This window comes from Physeter macrocephalus, chromosome 20 (assembly GCF_002837175.3).
Source record: "Physeter macrocephalus isolate SW-GA chromosome 20, ASM283717v5, whole genome shotgun sequence".
NCBI lineage: Eukaryota > Metazoa > Chordata > Mammalia > Artiodactyla > Physeteridae > Physeter > Physeter macrocephalus.
In genome coordinates this window covers 65,587,624-65,609,248 of record NC_041233.1, presented here as the reverse complement: position 1 = coordinate 65,609,248, position 21,625 = coordinate 65,587,624, and the positions used below count along the sequence as shown (strand labels likewise).

The following is a 21,625-nucleotide window of genomic DNA, read 5'->3' as shown; positions in this document are numbered from 1 at the left end:
TTGCTATAATTTGTGGTATGACTACACCATAATTTACTTAATCATTCTCATATCAATTGACATTTAGGTTGCTTCTATTAGCCTTTTCTTTTTTTTGGCCTGTACAAATAATGCTTCAACAAACATAAATCTTCATACACAGGAACTAGTATTTCCATAAAGCAGATTCCTGAAAGCAGACTGTTTGGTCAAATCTAATGTGCATTTTAAATATTTATGGGTAGTTCCAAACTGTCTTCTTCCAAAGAGACAGCATCAATTTATACTCTCCCAATATTGCCAATTATTATTTGTTCTAGTTTTTGTCAATCTGATGTATGAAAAATGATATATTATCTAATCTATATTTCCTTGATTAGTGAGGATGAACAAATCTTTCCATTCTTTCACTATCTGTGGTATTCAGACAAAAAACAGACCATAGCTACACTATGTTTAACACACACTGTGGTTTAAATTTTTCTTTAAGTGCCAATATTTAATAATTGGGAGCTTCACATACAAATTCAGGCCTCTACTTTTCATTTTAAAAAATTCAAAAAAAGTGGGCACCACTGGGTTAACATTTCTTAATGACAAAAAGCAACTGGTGCTAAATAGAAGTTGTGCCCACCCAGTGCTCTCCAACTCAACAATCTCATAGGGCTTCCCTGGTGGCACAGTGGTTGAGAATCTGCCTGCTAATGCAGGGGACACGGATTCGAGCCCTGGTCTGGGAGGATCCCACAAGCCACGGAGCAACTAGGCCCGTGAGCCACAACTACTGAGCCTGCGCGTCTGGAGCCTGTGCTCCGCAACGAGAGGCCGTGATACACAGCAAAAATAAATAAATTAATTAATAAACTCCTACCCCCAACATCTTAAAAAAAAAAACAATCTCATATATTAACCTTACTGAGTTCACTTATGTTACCTGCCTGATCTCCTATAGGAATTTAAGTTTAGCACCCCGTTACTATTGAGTTATTTGTTTACATACTAGTTATCAGAATTCTTCCGATGAAGGAGATATATATATGTGTGTGTGTATATATATATATATGTATATATATATACACACACACACATATAAATACATGTAATTATATATAATATTTTCTCTCGATGATTTGTTTAACTTAATCATATTGTTCATAAATATATATATAAAATATATATAAAATCTTAAGTCTAAAAAACACCCATCAAATGATAGCAATGTTTACCCTTGGTTATTAGGATGGCTTTCACTTTTATTTATCTCTGTATTATTTTTTTTAATATATACAATAAGCATTCCCTCCTTTTATAATCAGGGAGGGGGAAAAAAGCTATGTTCATTTTGAAACAGAAAATGATAGTTTGGTTATGTTCACTTTTAACCTGACAAAGGATAATAAAATGTATTTATAAAGAAAACCTGAATATATAATACAAGAGAAGCTCAACATAATCAAAGCCCATTTAAATTAGTCTACAACAGCTCATGAGGAACTAAATATATCCAATACTTCAGATTTGAATTGTAATGTACACTGTTTTTACAAGAGATATTCAAAAGTACTGGAGTGATCTGATTCACATTGAAGTTATAAACCAAGTTTTTGAATATTGGCAGTTCAGAAACCAGTCTTTTCCTCCATTTATGAATATTTCAATTTTTATAAATATAAAAACTATTTTTATCCAGTCAACATTTTATTTAATACATACTAAATGCTACGCATTGTGCAAGATGCTAAGTATGCAACAATAACAAAGCAAAGTCCTTACCTGTAAGCTCACCAACAAGTGGAAAAGGCAAAAACATAGTGTGGTAAGAGCTGTTGAAGCACAAAGAGAAGGCACTTAAACCAGCCTTGGAGTTTGGGGGACTCAGGCTTCTTCTTAAAAGAGATAACATCTAAGGAGGAATCAACTAAAAAGAGTGGGAGGGAGTCAGGAATCCTGGAGTCATCCTGACTCCTCTCTCTCCTTCAACTTTCATATCCTAACAATCAATAAATCCTACCCATTCTTCCCATAAAACTTCTCCTGACTCTTCAACTTCTCTTCATTCTCAATGCCACTACCCTGTTCCAGGGTACACTGATTACTCTCTTCTAATAGCTTTGTAACTGGTCTCACAACATGCACTCCCCATCCTGTTCCTAACCTAATCATTACACTGTAATTAGAGTGATCATTCAAATATTCAAATCTAATCAAGCAACTGTCCAATTTAGAACACCTAGAGGGAAGAGTGGGTGGCCCCACAAACATAGTCCTCAGGATAAAATCCAAAATTCTTAGCAATAACTACCAAGCCTTTCCAGATCTGGCCCCTGACTTCTCCTGCCATAACTCCAACATTCCCCACCTTGTCCTCTGGTCACGTGAACTTCTTTCAGATCCCACAGCCAAGTCCTGCTATCTCTTGTCCCCAGGACTTTGCATGAGCTACTTCATTCGACCAGAAACAGGTTTACAGTTCTTCACTGAGCTAACTCCATGTACCCTTCAGATCTCAGTTCAGAAGTCAGGGAAGCCTTTCTTGACTACTCAAAAGCCTTTCTGAATACTGCCTCCCCCACCCCCCCACCGTGCTCCCATTTAAAATTTCCCCGATTATAATATTTTTCACACTGTATCATACTTGTCAAGTTAGTTGTCTCTCTCATTTAAAGTAGTGGGAAAACAGGGAGCCTTCTGTCTTTTTCACAGTTGTATCCTAATAGTTATAAATAATACCTGGCAGTTATATTTACTGAAAGAATTATAAATATTTGTTAACTTGGCTTTATCTACCCTACTAAATAGCAGCCTCCTTACAATTTTTACTCTAAAGTACTTTACAACTTCAAAGACACGATGAACTTTTTATTAAGCACTCAATAAGCATGTAGTAAACACTTGCTGAAAACAGCTGAACAATAAGCAAAGACAAAAACCTTGTCTCATTGCATCGTTTCCCTATACTCTACTTAAAATTAACTCTAAATCACTCAGATTTTTAAATGAATACCTAAAAATGGCAGGATTTCAACTATTCTCCTTTGTTTTTAAAGATCTGAAATGCTCCTTACTCTTTTACGTAGTTTAAAGGACAATAAACTGCTCTCCCCTCCAAATCACATAAAGCTATATACTTTTGTAGTTCAAAAGTCAAAAAAGGAATCTTCAAAACTGGAAGACCAAAGATCAAGAAAGCACCCAAAATTAACATGTTCAAGGGAATGTTATTGTTCAGAGAGAAATGGAAAAACACATCCTTAAACAACATGAGTGAACATGAGGTGAGAGTACTTTTCAGGGAGGCTAAAGAAATAGCTGTAAATAAAGAAATAAAATGTTCTGTATTAGTCCATGTTAATCAGAATCATGCCAAGAGTGTACAACTCATAGCACCTCTAAATTCATTCATTCAGCTTTTCCCCCCTGTGGTAAAGAGGCAAGATGAAATAGTTTGGACTAACGTGGAGAAGGACTAAATTTTATGTAGTAGCAAATACATGAGAGTTTTTCAAGAAATCTGGTGTTCTTTCTTATGGGAAAGAATAAGACTTATTATGTAATTTTGATTCTGAGCAAACAGAAGTTTTAAGCAAAGAACTGAAAATTTCTGTTTACTCGACCTAAAAGTCAATCCATAATTGAGACTACAGCTCTCTTGTATAACACTTCAACTCACTATATATATATAAACTGCAAGATTCTTCAGCAAAAGAAAAGGCGGGGGGGGGGTAGAAGGGATTTAAATCTCTCAATATGATTAAGATATAATAATAAACATCAAATAAATATCTTGAGCAAACTTTATCTGAAAAACTCTTATGCCACACGATCTCAAAAAAAGATTTGCCTGTGAATATCTGTTTAAACTGCCTTTCTTTCCAATGAACTCAAATCGTCACACAGAACCTAAGTATTCCCAACATACACTTTACTCTTCATTTAACATGGGCTAATTGGCAATAAATCAAAAAGTTGGTTACCTAATTATCAGTGTAAAGCACAAGAGATAAAATATAATTGCTATCTCAGGTTATATGCACTAAGGTGACTACAGTATTCAAAAAGTATTTTCAACTTAAACAAATGATTTTCATTACTTTTAAACTAAAAATTAATTACATTTAACTGCTTTGTTTTTGTATGTATAAACCCACACATTCTTTCACTAGGTCTTATCTGATTATAAATCCTTTCCATTACTCATTCTATAAACTATTTTTCAGAAACTGTCAGAAAAAAATATAAACAAAAAAAAAATTTACTACACATAGCAAGATTAGAAGTGTGGTCTCAAGGTAGGTATCTTACATTTAAGAATCAGTATTTAGTAAGTTGCCATTATTATAAAACAAATAGCCTTTCTCACATTCACATAGTCCATTTTTGAGATTATTTAGATGAAGACCGTATGTTCAACTAATTATTTATCTAGTCATCCTAATAGCTGTTAAAATAGGATTTACACCATGCATTTTGGGCCTTAAAAATATAATCTTGTTATCTCTGTATTACATTTTTTTAAATATCCCAAAGCAAAAAATCTTCCTCATACAAGATCAAAAGAAATATGTTGAGCAGCCAGGCCCAATTTAACTTAGGGATAATAAAGAATTTCTCCCATCAGAAGCTACTCTAAATACTGAAAGGCATCCCTTGCTTATAGTTTTGAATATATATTTTTTAAAAAACCCACACCTGTATTTTTGTAATTTAACACATTAAATCTAACCAGTTCCCAACTGGTATGTACTATCTACTATTGTGTGACTATAATTGCAAAATATGATTCCCAGCTACTTTACAGAAGCTGTGATGTAAAAAAATTCTTACACCACAAAGATGTAAATCCCATTTAGTAATTTGCAGGTTGCAAGTGATATAGTACTTAAATTACGCAGAAAGAAAAAAACATTATTTGGCCTTACTTAATTTCAATTACTCTCAGAAGCAACTCAAATATTATCAAATTGTTAGTTATAAAAACTGGATAATGGTATGGTCAGAAAAAAGATGTGTCAATTAATAAATTATTTTTATTTTTAGACATGAATCTACATTTGCAGATCATTCATCTTCAAACAATCTGAATATAATAAAATATAGCAAAACTCCAATTATATGAAACAATTTCAACTTTCTTTGATAAAACAAAAATCTTCAAGATCTTGCCACAGGATCATTATTATTATATCAATTATCACAGTGTGTGTGTATGGAAATGTCACGCATAAGTGAGCTCCTGTTGAAAAAAGGTCAGATAAGTTTTTTATATTTTTGTATACAGATAATTAGTTATGCATTAAAGCACTGTTGACAGAGCTGACTCTATAAAAATTATATAGCTGACTTTTAAGGTAAATTTATTGTCATTCCTTTTTCATATCACAAAAATCTTTAAACTGAAACATTTAACTCTAATATCCATTTGCTTGATATTATAATTAGTATAAATCAACTCAGTCCCTTTTTTAATTAACAAAATAAGCTGGAAAAAGTATGTTTTATCAAATGCCTTCACAATATACTATCCTGAACAATGGATATAAAATAGTAGATTTCATTCTTTATATTTAGTTTCTAATCAGTTTCAGTATCTGGTTCTCACAGTCTGACACAATGCTGCAACATTTGGGTTGCACAACATTCTAGGGGAAATGTTTAAAATTATTTCCACTGAAATATTTAAGTCCTGTACACAAGCATCATGGAAATGTTTACATCAGTTGTCAAACTTTTTAAATAAAAATATTAAATTTTAACAGATTTTTTTTAATGTTTGTGCTTCAAAAATAGTGACTCCATTTTTAAAAAGTCATTTTTCTCAAGGCCCAAAACAATTCTTGCTTTTCCCGCCTTATTTGCAACCTAAAACATTACTACCTGATTTACGTCACTCACTCACTCACTGACCATCATTATATTTGATCACCTTTAGGTCCTTACTGCCCAAAGCCCGACACAGTCTCACATGTTTTGGAGCTTCAATACACTTTGTTCTTGTCCTAAATACTCATGTTCTGTGCGTACTACTATAAGCTATTATATAACAGGAGGTGGGAAAAATTAAAAAATATTGCAGCACTACAAGCCATTTAACATGCTGAGTTTCCACAGTTGCTTAGTGGGTGTTCTGAAACTAGGCCATATTTCTAGTATTAAGAATTTCAAATCCGTACTTCCAAAGTACAGAAATAACTTTTCAAGATTAAATCATAAAACCTTACTATTTTAAGCTCCCTGGTATATAAGCATCCCATTTCTATGAGTTTAAAACTGTAATTAACACATGTTAGATAAACCAATATTTGTTTTAGCAACAAATAAGAAATAACTAGCTCTTTTACCTATCCTTATAATACTCAAGAGAATTCAACAGGTTACAAAACTAAGACAAAATGCAATTTATATGAACCAGAACTAAAGCCCTTCAGTGAAGTATCAAATTCTTTATCCCAGAAGATATAAAAAACAAAGTTGAATTAAATATAATCTATTTCAGGTTACCCAAGCAAAGAAGTAATTATGACCTGCAATCTAATTTTTCCAGTCCAGGTTACCAAGAAATACCAAAAATAAATAAATAACTTACTCTCTTTAACAGTTTAAAAGTTGCGGAAATATTTATGTCATTTTGTCATATCGTTGCAACAGGTATGTTTTCATTCAAAACTGATAAAAACATGTTGTTACTCAATTTTACATATTTCATACCTCAGTACATAAAGAAACACATGGTAGGTATAAAACCTACAAACTTTTAAGGCAGTAATATTATACTGCACTGATTCAGTACTTTCAGACAATTATTTGCTTCAGCTTAGTTTTACTCAGTAAATACTTACAATATCTATTAACGTTTCGTCTCATTAAGCGAATCTTCCCAATAACAAAAGGTTAACACATTAAAATTCTTAATTGTATCATTTTAGATGGAAATCTTTCTGAAATATAATACATGCTCCTGTGTCATCTCTAACAAAATTTACTAACAGCAATTAATCTCGTCATGATCTTACATCATCATTTTTGCTACACTGTTCTCCATATAAAACAAATGACATCTTAAAAAGATTTCAAATGTTTATCCCATAAATTTGCCTTAAACTGCTATATTCTTTTAAATGTGTTATATCTGCTTTTTAAGTATTTTACCCTTGCTCTTATTTTCAACTTTCATGTGGCCTTGAGGAGTACCCCAGTCCTTTTTACATTTGGTTAACAAACTTTTTTAAATTGTACATTATAAGAGTTTAGAGAACCCTCAATTAAGACCTAGGGGATTCTAAGAGCAGGAAATGTGTTTAAGAGCAAAAGCACTATGACAACTCTTTGTCCTTTTCAGTGGCCTGTTTGTTTGGAGGCCCTAGACTATTAATTTAAACTAATTTTCTATTAAGAGACTACAAAGTCAAGACATTGTATACTGGAGAAATAGTAGTAAAGGCAGCAGACAGACTTGATGCTCATCGTGAAGTTTACAGTCTAACAAAAAAGACAGACAAACACATCATTACAAAAATAATTTAGTGTTATAAAAAGGAAATACAGGTGTGGTAAGGGACCTAAAAACAGGAGAACCTAACTAGAGATCAAAGGCCTCCCGAAGGATATGATATGGAGGCCTGAAGGGCAATTAGGAAGTTAGCCAGGTGCAGAGGGCATGGGGTTGTATCCAAAGAGATGATACCAGAAACGTTTTAGTTTCCTAAAAAATAACCTTGAGATAAGTGAGATGTTATAATTTTTATGAGGTAATTGCTAAAACGTGAACATTTAAAAAGGATTTCTCAGATTTCTATAATGAAAATAACATTATACAAGCAATACAAGAATGTTTTAAAATGGGAAAACTATGGCACTTTGGGGGGAATGAAGTTTGGAATGACAAATAAGGTCCCTCATTGTGCCCTCAAATAAGTATTAAATCATACTATATGAAAAATTACTTAATATTCAAGTTCAGAGAACTTTTAAATCATATAAAGCCACATAAAGACTTCTACCAGGATATAACTGCTGATCATACAGTCTGACTTACCTAAAGCAAACAGTGACACTTTGAAATAAGTATGAGAAGAGGTTGTTTTTAATGTTCTCAGAAGAGTGCATTTTAAATGTTTGTATAATAAAACCTTACCGTGAGTTCTAAGGAAGGAAATTCATAAATGTTACCTTAACATGATGCATACATGCTGAGAAAAATATATTTAAATATGATTTTGAAACATTTTATCATTATCCAAGTTCTAATTCTCAGAATTATTCCACATTAGGCTGATATGTCCTTGTATTAAATTAAAATATTAATGGAAAATATACACAGTTAAAAGTTTTAGATAATAATTTGGAGCAGCTCCCCAACATTAATGGAGAACCATAGTTCAAGGCCCAAATTAAATGAGGTACACAAGACAGAACAATCTCTAAAAGTGATAACTTTAATGAAAGCCTACTGTAACACTTAAAAGATTAGGTCATACATGGACTCCAAATTGTTATTCCCTGCAGTTCTCCAAATGGACTTTAACATCTCTAACTTCTATGCTTTTTCTACCCTCTACCTATCCAACTTATTCCTCAAGAGTTAGTTCAGGTTGTATTCTTTCGTAAGCATTGCTGGTTATACATGCAGTCTGAATCTTAACTCATCTGAGTTCTTCAGTGTATACTGCTATCAAAGTGCTTGTCACATTGTAAAACAATTTACTGTTTGTCCCGTTCATGCAACAAACCATGAACTTACTGAAAGCAGGAAACATAGTATATTTATTCCTGTTCCCTCACAGTATGTGACACACATGGCACTCAGTAGAAGGTCTATGACATTAGTGAGTATGAAACTAGTTAGTAAGAAATATTTATAGAACAAAATTTAAAAGTTAACTTAAAGACTACCTGCAAAATTGTGAAAGTCCTGAAAGCAGGAAGGACTGTTGTACAACACAAAAGTGGACACTGAGAAAGCCCAAATTTAACTGATGAAACTAACTCAAAATTCTAGACATTATCCGTGTCAGAACAAGTCATTTCCACTTTACCTCAAAGACATCAGAAAAACTAAAAGAAAAAAGATTTATCTGTCAACTGTGAAATTACTTAAATTTTCAGGATTTATAAATAGTGTTTGAGGGCAAATAAAATGCTTAAATTGTGTGTTCACAGTGCTATGAACATTAGAAGATAGACATGCCAAGATACTTCATGTAAGTCTTTCAGGTTCATTTCACATAGGGACCAATTATACCCTCTTTTAAAGTCACCTGTAATGTTTTAGCTTCAAGCAATATGTTCATTCTTTCCGATGAAAGAACCTTTACCTTTTACAGCATGAGCTACTTTTTGCAATCAGTTCTGATCTTTAGAAAAGTTGGAATGAGACATATAGTGTGAAATAATCTAATTAGTTCTTTAAATCTTGATAATGGGAATATCATACTTTCTCAAAAAGCACATATGTTACCAACATCTCAAAAGCTGAAGAGCCCTTTGTAATTAGAATACTCATTTCACATGTTAGAACTTTGATTTGCTGAGTTAAAGATGATGTGCTAAAAAACTGGGAATCAAGAGAAAATGCCAAAGACAGAAGGAACATTAGTTTACCTTAAAATAATGCACTTACATTTTTTAGAACATAACTCAGTTTCTTAGACTTATGCATGCTCTTTTCTACCTGCACTGGTTGACAATTAGATTTCAGAACACTCTATAATATATCAAGTTCAGGGGCTTCCCTGGTGGCGCAGTGGTTGCGCGTCCGCCTGCCGATGCAGGGAGGCCGGGTTCGCGCCCCGGTCTGGGGGGATCCCGCGGGCCGCGGAGCGGCTGGGCCTGTGAGCCATGGCCCCTGGGCCTGCGCGTCCGGAGCCTGTGCTCCGCAGCGGGGGAGGCCGCAGCAGAGGGAGGCCCGCATACCACAAAAAAAAAAAAAAAAAAAAAAAAAAAATATATATATATATATATATATATATATCAAGTTCAAGCACACCATAGGTCACCTTGTAACTCAGAAATTTTTCATATTTTAAAAGTCAGTGTAGATAGTTAGGAAAATACAAACTTTATTACATTAACAGAAAAAAATATTTCCAGAAAGACCTACAGCACACAACTTTGATACAATGTAAAATTCAGAAGACAGGAATAGCAAATTTTACATATATATTCTTCAGTGGGTTAAAGATTTAACCTTAAATTTTTAATTATGCCTAATGTATAACATGCAATGCATGAAATGTAAGTCCTAATGTGTAACATGTAATGCATGAAATGTAAGTCCAACAATAAGCAAAAATAGCTACCAATTTAGTATCTGCAGTACTCATTTCTCAAGTACCACATAAAAGTACTTTACCACTCTGCTGCTAAATTACAGCCAATTTCTAATTCATCTATAACAAAGTATTTACTAATTCCCCACTAGTCTTATAAAACTTTGACATATCTGTATCTAAGTTTCCTCTCCTAATTGATATCTTATAAACTAGTTCAAGAACACTTCCACCCCCACCCACCCCCAAAAAAAAGAACACGTCCACCAAGCCCAAGCTATAGACCTCAGAACTCACTAAAGGACTTGGGGTCAACGTGTTTTTCAGGCTTTTTTTTATTGTTTTGGGGGTGTTTTGGCCTTGTTTGGGGTTTTTATTACTATAAGCATAGATTCTACACTTTTTCATTCATGAATGATACATGAATGATATAGTGAACTGAATCCTATAAAGATATAGTCTTTCATTTAATCTTCAACCTCCAAAAAACTTCATCCTTACATCTGCATGTCAGGGTTAGTGTATATTTTTTAGTAAAAAAACACAACAGATTTTGATATTTTTTCTCATAAGATGATATATAAAATCTAAAAACTATTCAAACTGTTTAAAGAACACATCTTACAGAAATATTAAATTACACAACAAATACTGATAATCCAGCATATGTCTAAAACAAACATGAATGCAATTTAACTGTCTGGATAACAAAGAATTTCAATTTTATTCACGCTTCCCCTCAAAATCCATATAAGTAAGCCAAGGCAAAAAAAATACCAGCAGCTATTCAGAAGCCATCTATGAGCATTCCACATAGAATTCCAGTTTATATCTCTCTTGAACGTGGGACAAGCCCTGTCCCAAGTCACCGAAGAAACAATAATATTTAAAAAGTATAATTCCAGCAAGCATAACAAAAGAATTTATAATTTTAGTGTTCCTTTTGAAAAGTGGAATGTTTCAAATTTCTGACTGGTTTCTAGTTCACAAGTTGTTGTATGAGTCTTACTTGCTACAATTATCAAAACACAGTTCTGATCAAGTTTCTGAATACAGTAGTTTAAAAACTAAAAAAAAAAAAAAAATCCATCTGAAATTATTAATGTATTTCTTAATATCACTCTTTAATCCATAACAATTCATAACAAATAAGAGAAAATCTTAAACACTTGAAAATCGTATTAACAATCAGAACCCAGAAAACAAGTGCCAACCTGAGATAAATGTTTTCTTCAAAAACTGAACAAACACTTTGGGAAAAGTAGTAACCTTAGAGATAGGCCAAGTCCATATCTCCAAACTGGCATTTCAAGAATACAGTTTTATATGTCAGCTTTTTGTTACATTTAAGCCATTTGAAAGTTACAAAACTTAAGACAAAGCCTTTATTTCTCTGCCGTCTATTTTTAAATGCATATTCATAATTAAATAAAACTTTTACAGTGTACCTGATTCCAAATTAGTATTTAAAAGATTTATCACATTCAGTCTAAGATCCTTATGTTGGGAATGGTCATTTACATACTTATTCCTAATAATTCTTGTCACTGTCACATAGAAAACATCAACACTTGACAAATTCAAACTGTGAACTAAGCTTACTGAATGTTACAAATTGTACCCAATAGCTACGTCTCCTCAAATACATAGTAACAAACAGTTACAAGGGCTATTGCATGTAAAGCTGAGGGTAGAGGTTAGCAACTAACAAACTGAGATTTTTAAAATTAAGACAATCTTTCAGTGTTGATGCTACATTTAGATAAGATACTTAGTTACACAAGTGTACCCTAAGATTCTGAAAAACATAACAAAAAATAGTTTTAGATACAATTATCCATTACTCTAAGCAGATATGAGAAAGTGCTGACATTTATGAAGAAGTGTACAAAATTGCACAGGTGTAAGCTTAGATGTAGACTGTTGGTACTTATCGTGAGGGAGGCAAATACTATACAGTCCACATCTGCAACCCAATTTTGCTTCAGCATCCCCAGAGACTTCGAAAACATTTTTTTGGGTAGGTTGCAAAACATTGCTTCCTCTTTTATTCTCATCACCCACATTATGATACAAAGCAACAGACAAGAAAATCAAATCACCAACTGTAAGGGTTGAAGGTTTAAACACACACACACACTCAAAATCATCTTTTCAACTACCGAAACGGTATTCATTTCACCTGTTTGTACATCCATATTAACACAATTACACAAACCCTCTGCTGATTTTAAAAAAAAAGGAGCAATTAATGGCTTGGCGTCATTATTCTTCTACCTAGGAAGGGGGGAGGGGGATGGTACAAAACAATGGATACTGAGGGGCTGGGGAAAAATCGTTTTGTCCTGAAGCCTCTCTCTAGCACAGGGCGGGGGGGGGGGGGAGCCGCGGGAAAGAAGAGTACTTTTCCTCTGTCCCTAAAACCTAGCGCGGAAAGAGGTTGCCATTAGGCATGTCCAACAGAGCAGTCTTGGATGCCTACAACTCGCTTCACCAAGCAACACACCCAAAGCCGACTCACCACTCTTCAAGGAACGGAGAGGAGACGGGGAGAGCGCGGTGGGCTTTGGGGAAGGGGCAAGGAAAAAAGACTCCACCCCGTAGCACTACCGCCGCGCCAGGGCCCCCGCCAACGATTCACACGCCCACGGGGCGCCCGGCAGCTTGGGCGCGGTGACCCCGGGAGCACAGTGGAGCAGCACCGTCCTCTGGGCGCCCCCGGCCCCGGTTCTCGAGCCGGTTTAGTCCTCGCCCGGGCGCTGTCCTGGTTGCCCGCCGCCACCGCAGGCCCGGCCCCGGACGCTGTCAGCCAGCCGGCTCGCTCTCGGAGCTCGGCTGTGGGCCCCGCACGAGAGCCGGCTACTAGGGCCCGGCCCTCCCGGCGACAGCACCCAGGAAAGCGGCGGCGGCGGCGCCTCCCAGGGCCCCGGCCCCTCGGGCCTCGCCCCGGCCCCGCCGGCTCGCGCCTGTCAGGACGCGCGGGGCCTCCCCCTATCGACAGCCAGTCCGACGGGCAGGAAAGAAGGCAGGAAGAACCGTCCAACAGGCACCCTCCCGCCTCAGCGGCCCCTAGTTACCGTCTGGAGCCGCGACTCCGCCATCCTCCTCGCTCGCCCTCCTTCCTCCTCCTCCTTGGAGGCGACTCTGCCCAACCGCCGCCCCCCGCCCGCCCCTCCCCCACTCGCCCCGCCCCGCCCGCCCGCCCCTATACACACTCTCTCTCCCAACGCCCCGCCCCACCCCTCCGGTGCAGGCCCGTCAATCGCTGGGGAAGAAAAACAGGCGGAGCCAAGGCAACAGACGTTGCCCAATCAGAGTGAGGCACTGTCGTCAGCGACGCTACCCAATCAGAGTGAGGTATGGGCGCCAGCTTCCCTCTCTCCGCCCTTTTCCTTTCCTCCGCTTCTCAACGCGCTCTCTCCCGCCCACAGGGCGCCGCTGGCTAGCTGGGCTACAGAGAGAGCCTCCAGTTGGGTAGAGAGACAACTCTCAATCCGAAGTTACTGTTGACGCTAAGGCAGCCATAACTGATAATGGCAACGGGAGTTTCCGGGCCTCCCGTCTCCTGTGTGACGTAGTTTTCCCTTCGCCCAATCTCACAGTTGCCCTGGGCAACAGTTGAGCCGTCTGGGAAGAGATGCAACTGTAAGTAGGCCCAAAAGAGAACCAAAGGTGACCAGACATCCCATGTTAAACAAGTTAATTCATATTCCGGACTACCTGCCAGGGTTCGGGGATAGAGGGAGCAGGTTTCCTGGCCCTTATTCTGCTGGGACGTCTGGTCACTTACCTAGATGGACAAGAGTTTAGGGCTCCGGAATCCCCTGTCTTGCCCGGAAATTGCCTTTGACACTTCTGAATGGGGTCATGGCAGAAGGATGGGAATAGCTTGCGCCCCCCTTGCCCCAGGGAGTACCCATTCCGACAGGAGTGGCGAAGTGAGGTGAGTGTCCCTTGGTCCCGAACCGTGGGTCAGGCCCGAGCAGGCCGAACGGCCCCTGGGAGACAAAGCGCAGATGAGGCTAGCCGGACTCAGAGCCGCTTCCGCTGGAAGAAGGTTTTCTTTCCGGGCTGGCCAGGCGGTGGCCCGCCCCCCCACCCCCCTCCGCCCCTTTGAGGCTCCCTGTGGGGTGAGGCGGCTCAACCGGCTCCCGTCGCCGCGCTGCTGCAAACTGGGACGGGAGGGGCCTGGGTGTGGCCCCTAACTCCCGCGAAGTGGAGCTCCTGACCACGCCCCCGCAAAGTCTGTTACGTACTTTCACCCCCTGACCTTTGAGGAAAGAGAATTCTGGAGCTTGAGGAAATCATTTTCCATTCCCAGCTATAAAGGAAAAAGATGGTTATACCCACCACCGCGGCAACACCTCTAAGTCTTACTTCCGCACTTCCTGTCTTCAGATTCTGAATTTTCTCCCTTTTCTTTGTTTCTCCTCTGGTGGGGGTTTGTAAGCATTGACTGCAGTTCTGAATGAAGGTATACTGTCCTAATCCTGCATATCTACGGTTTATTAAACAACTTAATGTTTGTGAATATTCGTAAAACTATCGTATTAGTTTTATATGGCTCTTTACCAGAATTGTCACACATTATCTCATGTAGTTCCTTCTGTAGGTTTTGAGTCAACAGCTGTGAGTCATCTTGGTAATACCGGGTTGGATGCCTAAAGCTGCCAGAAAAAGGATCAGGAGAACTTTCAGGTAAACTGAAAATTGTTTATATCCAGGCCAGTCAACAAGGGTGCACACCTACCTTCTTTGCTCAGTTTCTTTTGTATCGTTAGTACTCATGCTCCAGCCAAAATGAACTATGTATTCTTTTCTCTATGTATTCTTTTCTCTAACAAGGTCTATCACTGAAGCACCAACCTTTTGTGATTCTGTATCCACGTCCTAGTTATATAATTGGAGATGTGTTTCCAGATTCTCCCCAGCAGGAAGTAATTTTCTCTGTAAATTTTGTACCTCTTTTATGACAACCACTGTTTTGTATAACAGCTGCTTGTGTTCTTAGCTTCACAACTATATTTACTCCTAAATAGAATGGTTTGTGTCAGATTTATCTGCCTGTTACTTTACCCTAAAAATGATATTATTTTGATAAATACTGAAAGATGGAATATATTGGGTGTCTCCTGGATGCCCACGATGTTGCCAGCAAAGTTTAAGGGAACTTCAGTTTATCAGAAATTCATCATAGTCCCTGTTACTCAACCTTTTCTTAGGCTTCCCCTCTGAAGTCTTTTCAAAATGATTTCTTCCCCCCATATTTTATTAAAGAAATATTCATACATTAAAAAGTTGAAAGAATACAATAAACATTCATGTAGCTTTCACCTAGATCCAACAGTTGTTAACATCGTGCCATGTTTATTTCACTCCTTCTCACACACTTTTTAATTGTCACTGAGACATTCGGAAATAGGTTGGAGACACCTTTTGTGAAGCAGACATCTCTAAAATTCCCAACATGTATTTCCTAAGATTTATAAAGTTCTCCTGCAAAAACATCATTATCACAACTAAGGAAGTTAATAATTATGTAGTCTTTGAAATTCAGTCTGAATGTATGTACATTTTCCCATTTGACCCAAGAATGTCTTTTATACCTTCTCCTCCTTGCAAAAAAAAAAAAAAAAAAAAAAAAAAAAAACAAACCAGGATCCAGTCATGGTTTATATATTGTATTTGGGTATTGTAACTATTTAGGCTTAATCTAGAACAGTTCCCCCATCTCTCTTTCCCTTGTGACATTGTCATTTTGAAGTGTTCAGGCCAGGGGTCTTTTTGAATATCTCCTTTTTTCTTATTTCTTGTAAATCAGAAGTTGGTCTGGAGGTGTGATTAGATTCAATTTAACATTTTTTGCAAGAATACTTCACAGTATTCATACTTTTACAATCATGATTAAGTCTTCTCAAATGAAGCTACTTTTACCATACCATGAGCTGCTTGTTAAATCCATCCCACTTCTCAACATACCACCCTTCTATGATATCCTACAAAGAAGAGTTTGGCATTTAATCCTCCTGTCTATGCAGAGTATGTTAGTGCCCTGCAATGGCAACATAGACTGTCTACCTTTTAATAAAGTGTTGCTGCTACTTTGCGTACACTTGGAGCTGATGCAATGTAATCTTCAGCAAAGTGTACTGATGTCAGCATAGTTTCATGAGTTTCAACTCCTGGCACCCCAGGGACGGTTGATGAAAGATGTGTGGTCCCTGCAATTCAAATACAGATGAATCTTGATGTTATCAAAGCAGAGACTGAGGCAACTGCTGGCCATCTGGCCACATCCAATTTCAGCAATGTTATTTTTCTCCCTGAAACTCTTGCAAGTCCTAATTAGTCCTGGTATTTCTGTGATAGGCTTTCAGTAGCATTCATCAGAGCTTATTAAAAATTGCAAAATCAAGATTATACTTAGCACTTAGTACATTAGGAACAGTCTGTGTCCACTGGATAGAGAAGTCTTTGCAGAATTTACTTCGTAATCACAAGAGGAAAACTCCCCAGATTGCCAAGCTTATGTATTCCTTCTATCCTAGACTTATATTTGATCATGAAAGATAAGCAGAGGAAGAAAATGCTCTGGGAGGGCAAAAATTCTTAGATTGATATAGAATGTTTTTAGCCTTCATATTGAAAGTTAAGTAATGTACTCCTTCAGTCACTTCTTTTGTGTAGAAGAAAATTTGCTCATGGTGGGACTATGAAACAGTTTTAAGTTTACTCCAGATTCAAATAAGGCAAAATAATATACCAATTAAGACCACAGATTTTAGAATCAGACCTGGGTTTCAGGAACAGGCACGTTCATTAGCTGGTGATTTTGGACAGTTTACTCATTCTGTTTATCATCTATTAAATGGAGCTGTAAAACCTCTTAGAATTGTTGAACAGAATGAGTCAAACACATGAAATGCTTTAGCATAGTGTATATTACATGGTATATGGTCAGTGTATGGTAGTTATTATTAGTAGCTTCTAAAGCAGTCCAATCTGAGTACATTGTAGGCATTAAGTATTTATTTATTTGAATGAGTGAATGAATTTAAGTTGGTTCTCCAACTTTAATGTGGGGAACTTAATTAAATATTAGAGATTCTGGGCTTCCCTGGTGGCGCACTGGTTGAGAGTCCACCTGCCGATGCAGGGGATACGGGTTCGTGCCCCAGTCCGGGAAGATCCCACATGCCGCAGAGCGGCTAGGCCCGTGGGCCATGGCTGCTGAGCCTGCGCGTCCGGAGCCTGCGCTCCGCGACGGTAGAGGCCGCGACAGTGAGAGGCCCGCATACCGCAAAAAAAAAAAAAATCAAGTTTCTGTGGGAAAACAAGGAAATTTTCAACATACACTGTCTAATACTTCTGATATCAAGAAGTTATAGTAGAGTGAGTGGCATGATTATATGCAATGGGCTGGCTTGCCATGTCATTGCTACTGAATATATTGATTTAAAAAAGAGATTCTGATTCATGACTCTGGGGAAGACTCCCGAAAAATCTGTATTTTTAATAATTGTCCAGGGGATTTTGATATAGGTGATCTGAGGTTCAGGCTTTCAGAAATAGTAAAGTATCAAACAATTCTTTATTTCCCTTTCCTTGCATGCTATTGAAGTAGGGATATATAGCTCTGATGCTGAGAATATAAAAAGTTCTTCAGATACGTTTTTTAAAAAGTTTTAACCCTTTTTCAAAGGTTAGTAGGTAAGAGTTTTAGGACCACTTTCTAGAACTGAATTTTGAAAAAAACAAATTATTAGAAAAAGATATTCTGCATGAGTAGGATATGTCTTTTTCTACTAACTTAACAGTAGTGTCTGCTACTGGAATGTAACAGAACCAATGGCATCATCCAGGTTCACCCAAGAAGAGCAGTTCCTGTTCTTAGGCCTAGGCATGTTTCAGAAGCTAGACACTGCACATATTATTCCCATGAGTCTGGATTAATTAGCCAAATTGAACATGTTGCAACATTTTTCTACCAGCAGATGCCAGATAGCAAAACAAAATAGAATCTACTGTAGTTTCCAACTACATGACATATGATGTTATTTGGCATCTCTGGTTGAACATTATCAATCCAAATTACACAGTCTGCTAGCATGTGGTCAACCACTTGAGTGAGAGTGAGCATTACGAATTTGTATCTGCTGAAAAACGCCTTTTGGGACTCCCTCTTTCACCTTTTTCTCGTGTTAGTTTACATTCAGAAATCTAATATGCGTTTGAAAATTCATCTATCAGTCAACCACACAAGTCTTGCATAAGACAAAAGATAAATTTTTTCATTTGTGTTCCTACCATTCCTGCCACCCCCATCGACAACCTGCAGCAGGGAGATTGAATTTACTTAAAAGGAATTCATAAATAGTCACAAAAGAAAAATATCCTTTACTGTATTCTGCATAAACAAGGTTGCTTCCAGTGCCTCCCTCAGTTCCCAGAGATGGTATTTTTGCTTCTTAATGCCCATTAATGATAAAAGAGGATCGTTTGACATGTAATATATTGGCGTGGCTCTGTTTTACTGAAGTTGTGAAGTCAGGTGCCTGTAGTTGCCGGGCAGGTAATGTTAAGGGAAACAATAGGCAGTGGTGGGGATTGGAGAACTCCCCATGTCCATCTGAATGGGGCATCACTTCCCAGCCCCAGCCAAATTTTGCCTTCTGGGGATATGGACCTGGTGTTACCAGATTTCTCAAGAGGAACTAAAATGTGGACTTCATGTGAAATCTCCTGATTTTTAAACATTGGTTCGAATACTTTTTAAACATTAATCAAGCCAGCAAAACATTTAACTGGGTAGCACCAAGGGCTACGAGTTTATGACCTCTGTGTTTCTTGCATAAAAACGCAATTGGTACTTTGGTTGAAAATCTCAGAATGCTTTAGAAATGTTTTCTTTTTTGCCATATTTCAGGTGCATTTACTTCTCTAAGTAAGGTAACAAGTCACTTATCACCTCCATCAAAAATTAAAGATAGAATCTTATGTACACCAAGTGTCTATTTCCTTGATTGCAATTTAAAAGGTTTTTACTCTTTTCCACCAACTTAAAAACTTGTTCACATTTTCTCAACCTTGAATTATATTAGGAAATAAGTTTTCTTTATTATCATATCTTTAATATATTTAAGAAAAATGGGATTTCCCTGGTGGTGCAGTGCTTAAGAATCTGCCTGCCAATGCAGGGGACACGGGTTCGAGCCCTGGTCCGGGAAGATCCCACATGCCATGGAGCAACTAAGCCCGTGCGCCACAACTACTGAGCCCACGTGCCACAGCTACTGAAGTCTGCGTGCATCTAGAGCCCACGCTTCACAACAAGAGAAGCCACTGCAATGAGAAGCCTGCACACCACAACGAAGAGTAGCCTCTGCTTGTCGCAACTAGAGAAAAGCCGGCGCGCAGCAACGAAGACCCAACACAGCCCAAAATTAATTAATTAATTAATTTTTTTAAAAAAAAAGAACAATCCGGTAGCACATGCTCTTTAAAAGTAAATAAGTAATACAGATTTTTTTTTTTTTTTTGCGTTACGCGGGCCTCTCACTGTTGTGGCCTCTCCCGTTGCGGAGCACAGGCTCCGGACGCGCAGGCTCAGCGGCCATGGCTGACGGGCCTAGCCGCTCCGCGGCATGTGGGATCTTCCCGGACCGGGGTACAAACCCATGTCCCCTGCATCGGCAGGCGGACTCTCAACCACTGCGCCACCAGGGAAGCCCCGTAAGACAGATTTTTAAAGGAAAACATCTTTAAATAGATCATGCTGTTTTGTAGGTACCGTGGTGTTGATGAGGATTCAGAGGGTTTTTAAGTGTGAGAAGGCACTTAACAGGAAATCTACAACAAGTTTTTTATTATAGAGATATGAAAATTAGACATGGAATAATGTCACACTATTTCTAAGCACTTTTACATTCACTTTTCATTTGAACCTTGCAACTCAAGACCGATATTAAACATTTTTTATGAGAAAATCAAACCTCCAATTGGTTAGGAAATGTTTTCAGTGTCACAAAGCTAATTAGCCAGAGTACAACCCATTTAAAGTATAAACATGGAATATACTGACCCGAAAAAAATGAAAACAAACAAACAAAAATGCCAGTACAAGCTTTTGTTTTAAATCATACATTGGCTTATACTGTTGCAGCTTGTTTAAAATCCTTGGGATCCTAGAATACTCTGAAGCATTCAATTTCAGAATTTAAAAATGGGGTTTTGTACAATTAGGATAAGCTGTTGAGTTTAGATAAATTAATGGAGGGAAAAAAGAATTATGATGAAAAGCTAATGGTGGACTAGGAGTGGTAGGCACACCACTTGACCCACAGAATGGCTCTTTTGGGGCGCCTATCAAAGATCAAATATTAGACTAGGGACACTTTAGTATGACCTAGGAGGAGAGTTTTTAAAACATCCAATCCTGGCCTGAGCATTTTTAGAAGCTAAGACTTGGCTTTGGCATCCACAGTATGTTTCCATTTTGATATTTCTGATCCATATGTATATGTTTTGAGTTACCAGGAATGGAATTTGGATTTGAGTAATCTATTCCTCTTCTCTGTCTGCCCCCATCTGACTGTAGTCTACATTTTCCAGCTGGCTAGATGAAAATAGAGTACAATTTAAAGCTAACAGTCCTGTTTAGCTATTTAACCCATGATCTTGGTCTCAACAGTATGTTATCATATAAGCTAATCTATGAAAAATATACAAAACTTGTAAGCTTTTCAAGTGTTGCTTATTGCTGATTAAGCTTGAGATCTGACAGTTCCAGTGGCAGCATCTTTTAAAAATAAGACTAATGCTATAAAACAAAACCCACAGACAAAAAGCAGTATTTTTTCCTAAGAGATTTTCTTTTTTTAGGGTGATATCAAACATGACAACTGGAATGCTGAATCCTCAAATTAAGGAGAGTGAGAGAAAGAAAAGCCACATGGAGGTTAGATAGATATATAGCCATTAACTTTATTCTTTATGCTCAGTAATTATATTATCGATGTGTAATTTATTTTTATTGATTTTCACTAATAATTGGAATAACTCAATCCAAAATATTTTAAGTTTTTCATTTAAATTTATAAACATTTTTGTGGCAGAGAAGTATGGTAGGATAATTACTAAAATATGTTCAAGCATGAAAACATACATTAAAATAAAATTAAGTGGAGTGGAAATAGAGATGTAGGGAGAAAAAAAGATGTAAAATTTCTGACTTAAAAAAGAGTTCTTGGGCTTCCCTGGTGGCGCAGTGGTTGAGAGTCCGCCTGCCGATGCAGGGGACACGGGTTCATGCCCCGGTCTGGGAGGATCCCGCATGCCGCGGAGCGGCTGGGCCCGTGAGCCATGGCCGCTGAGCCTGCGCA

General features: G+C 37.6%; 2 protein-coding genes across 12 annotated transcripts in view; one reads left to right on the top strand and one right to left on the bottom strand.

Annotated features, from left to right (window-relative positions):
* Positions 1–14,122, bottom strand: part of SHOC2 (SHOC2 leucine rich repeat scaffold protein) — a 109,341-nt gene extending 95,219 nt beyond the window's left edge. For 2 of the 6 annotated variants that reach the window (XM_055081291.1, XM_055081293.1), the window contains exon 1: positions 13,322–13,385. The gene's annotated coding sequence lies outside the window, so the exon portion shown is untranslated. Of the gene's footprint in view, positions 1–12,765; positions 12,915–13,321; positions 13,386–14,034 lie in introns of those variants that run through there. The other 4 variants (XM_024121339.2, XM_055081292.1, XM_024121340.2 and 1 more) reach the window with 4 other exon arrangements.
* Positions 13,678–21,625, top strand: part of BBIP1 (BBSome interacting protein 1) — an 18,518-nt gene continuing 10,570 nt past the window's right edge. Inside the window, exons 1-2 of one of the 6 annotated variants that reach the window (XM_028481138.2) lie at positions 13,678–13,889; positions 14,857–14,942. In XM_028481138.2, coding sequence (XP_028336939.1) covers positions 14,902–14,942 — 41 coding nt within the window. In that variant the 5' untranslated portion in view covers positions 13,678–13,889; positions 14,857–14,901. Of the gene's footprint in view, positions 13,890–14,098; positions 14,188–14,376; positions 14,719–14,844; positions 14,943–21,125; positions 21,202–21,625 lie in introns of those variants that run through there. The other 5 variants (XM_007112104.4, XM_007112105.4, XM_028481139.2 and 2 more) reach the window with 5 other exon arrangements.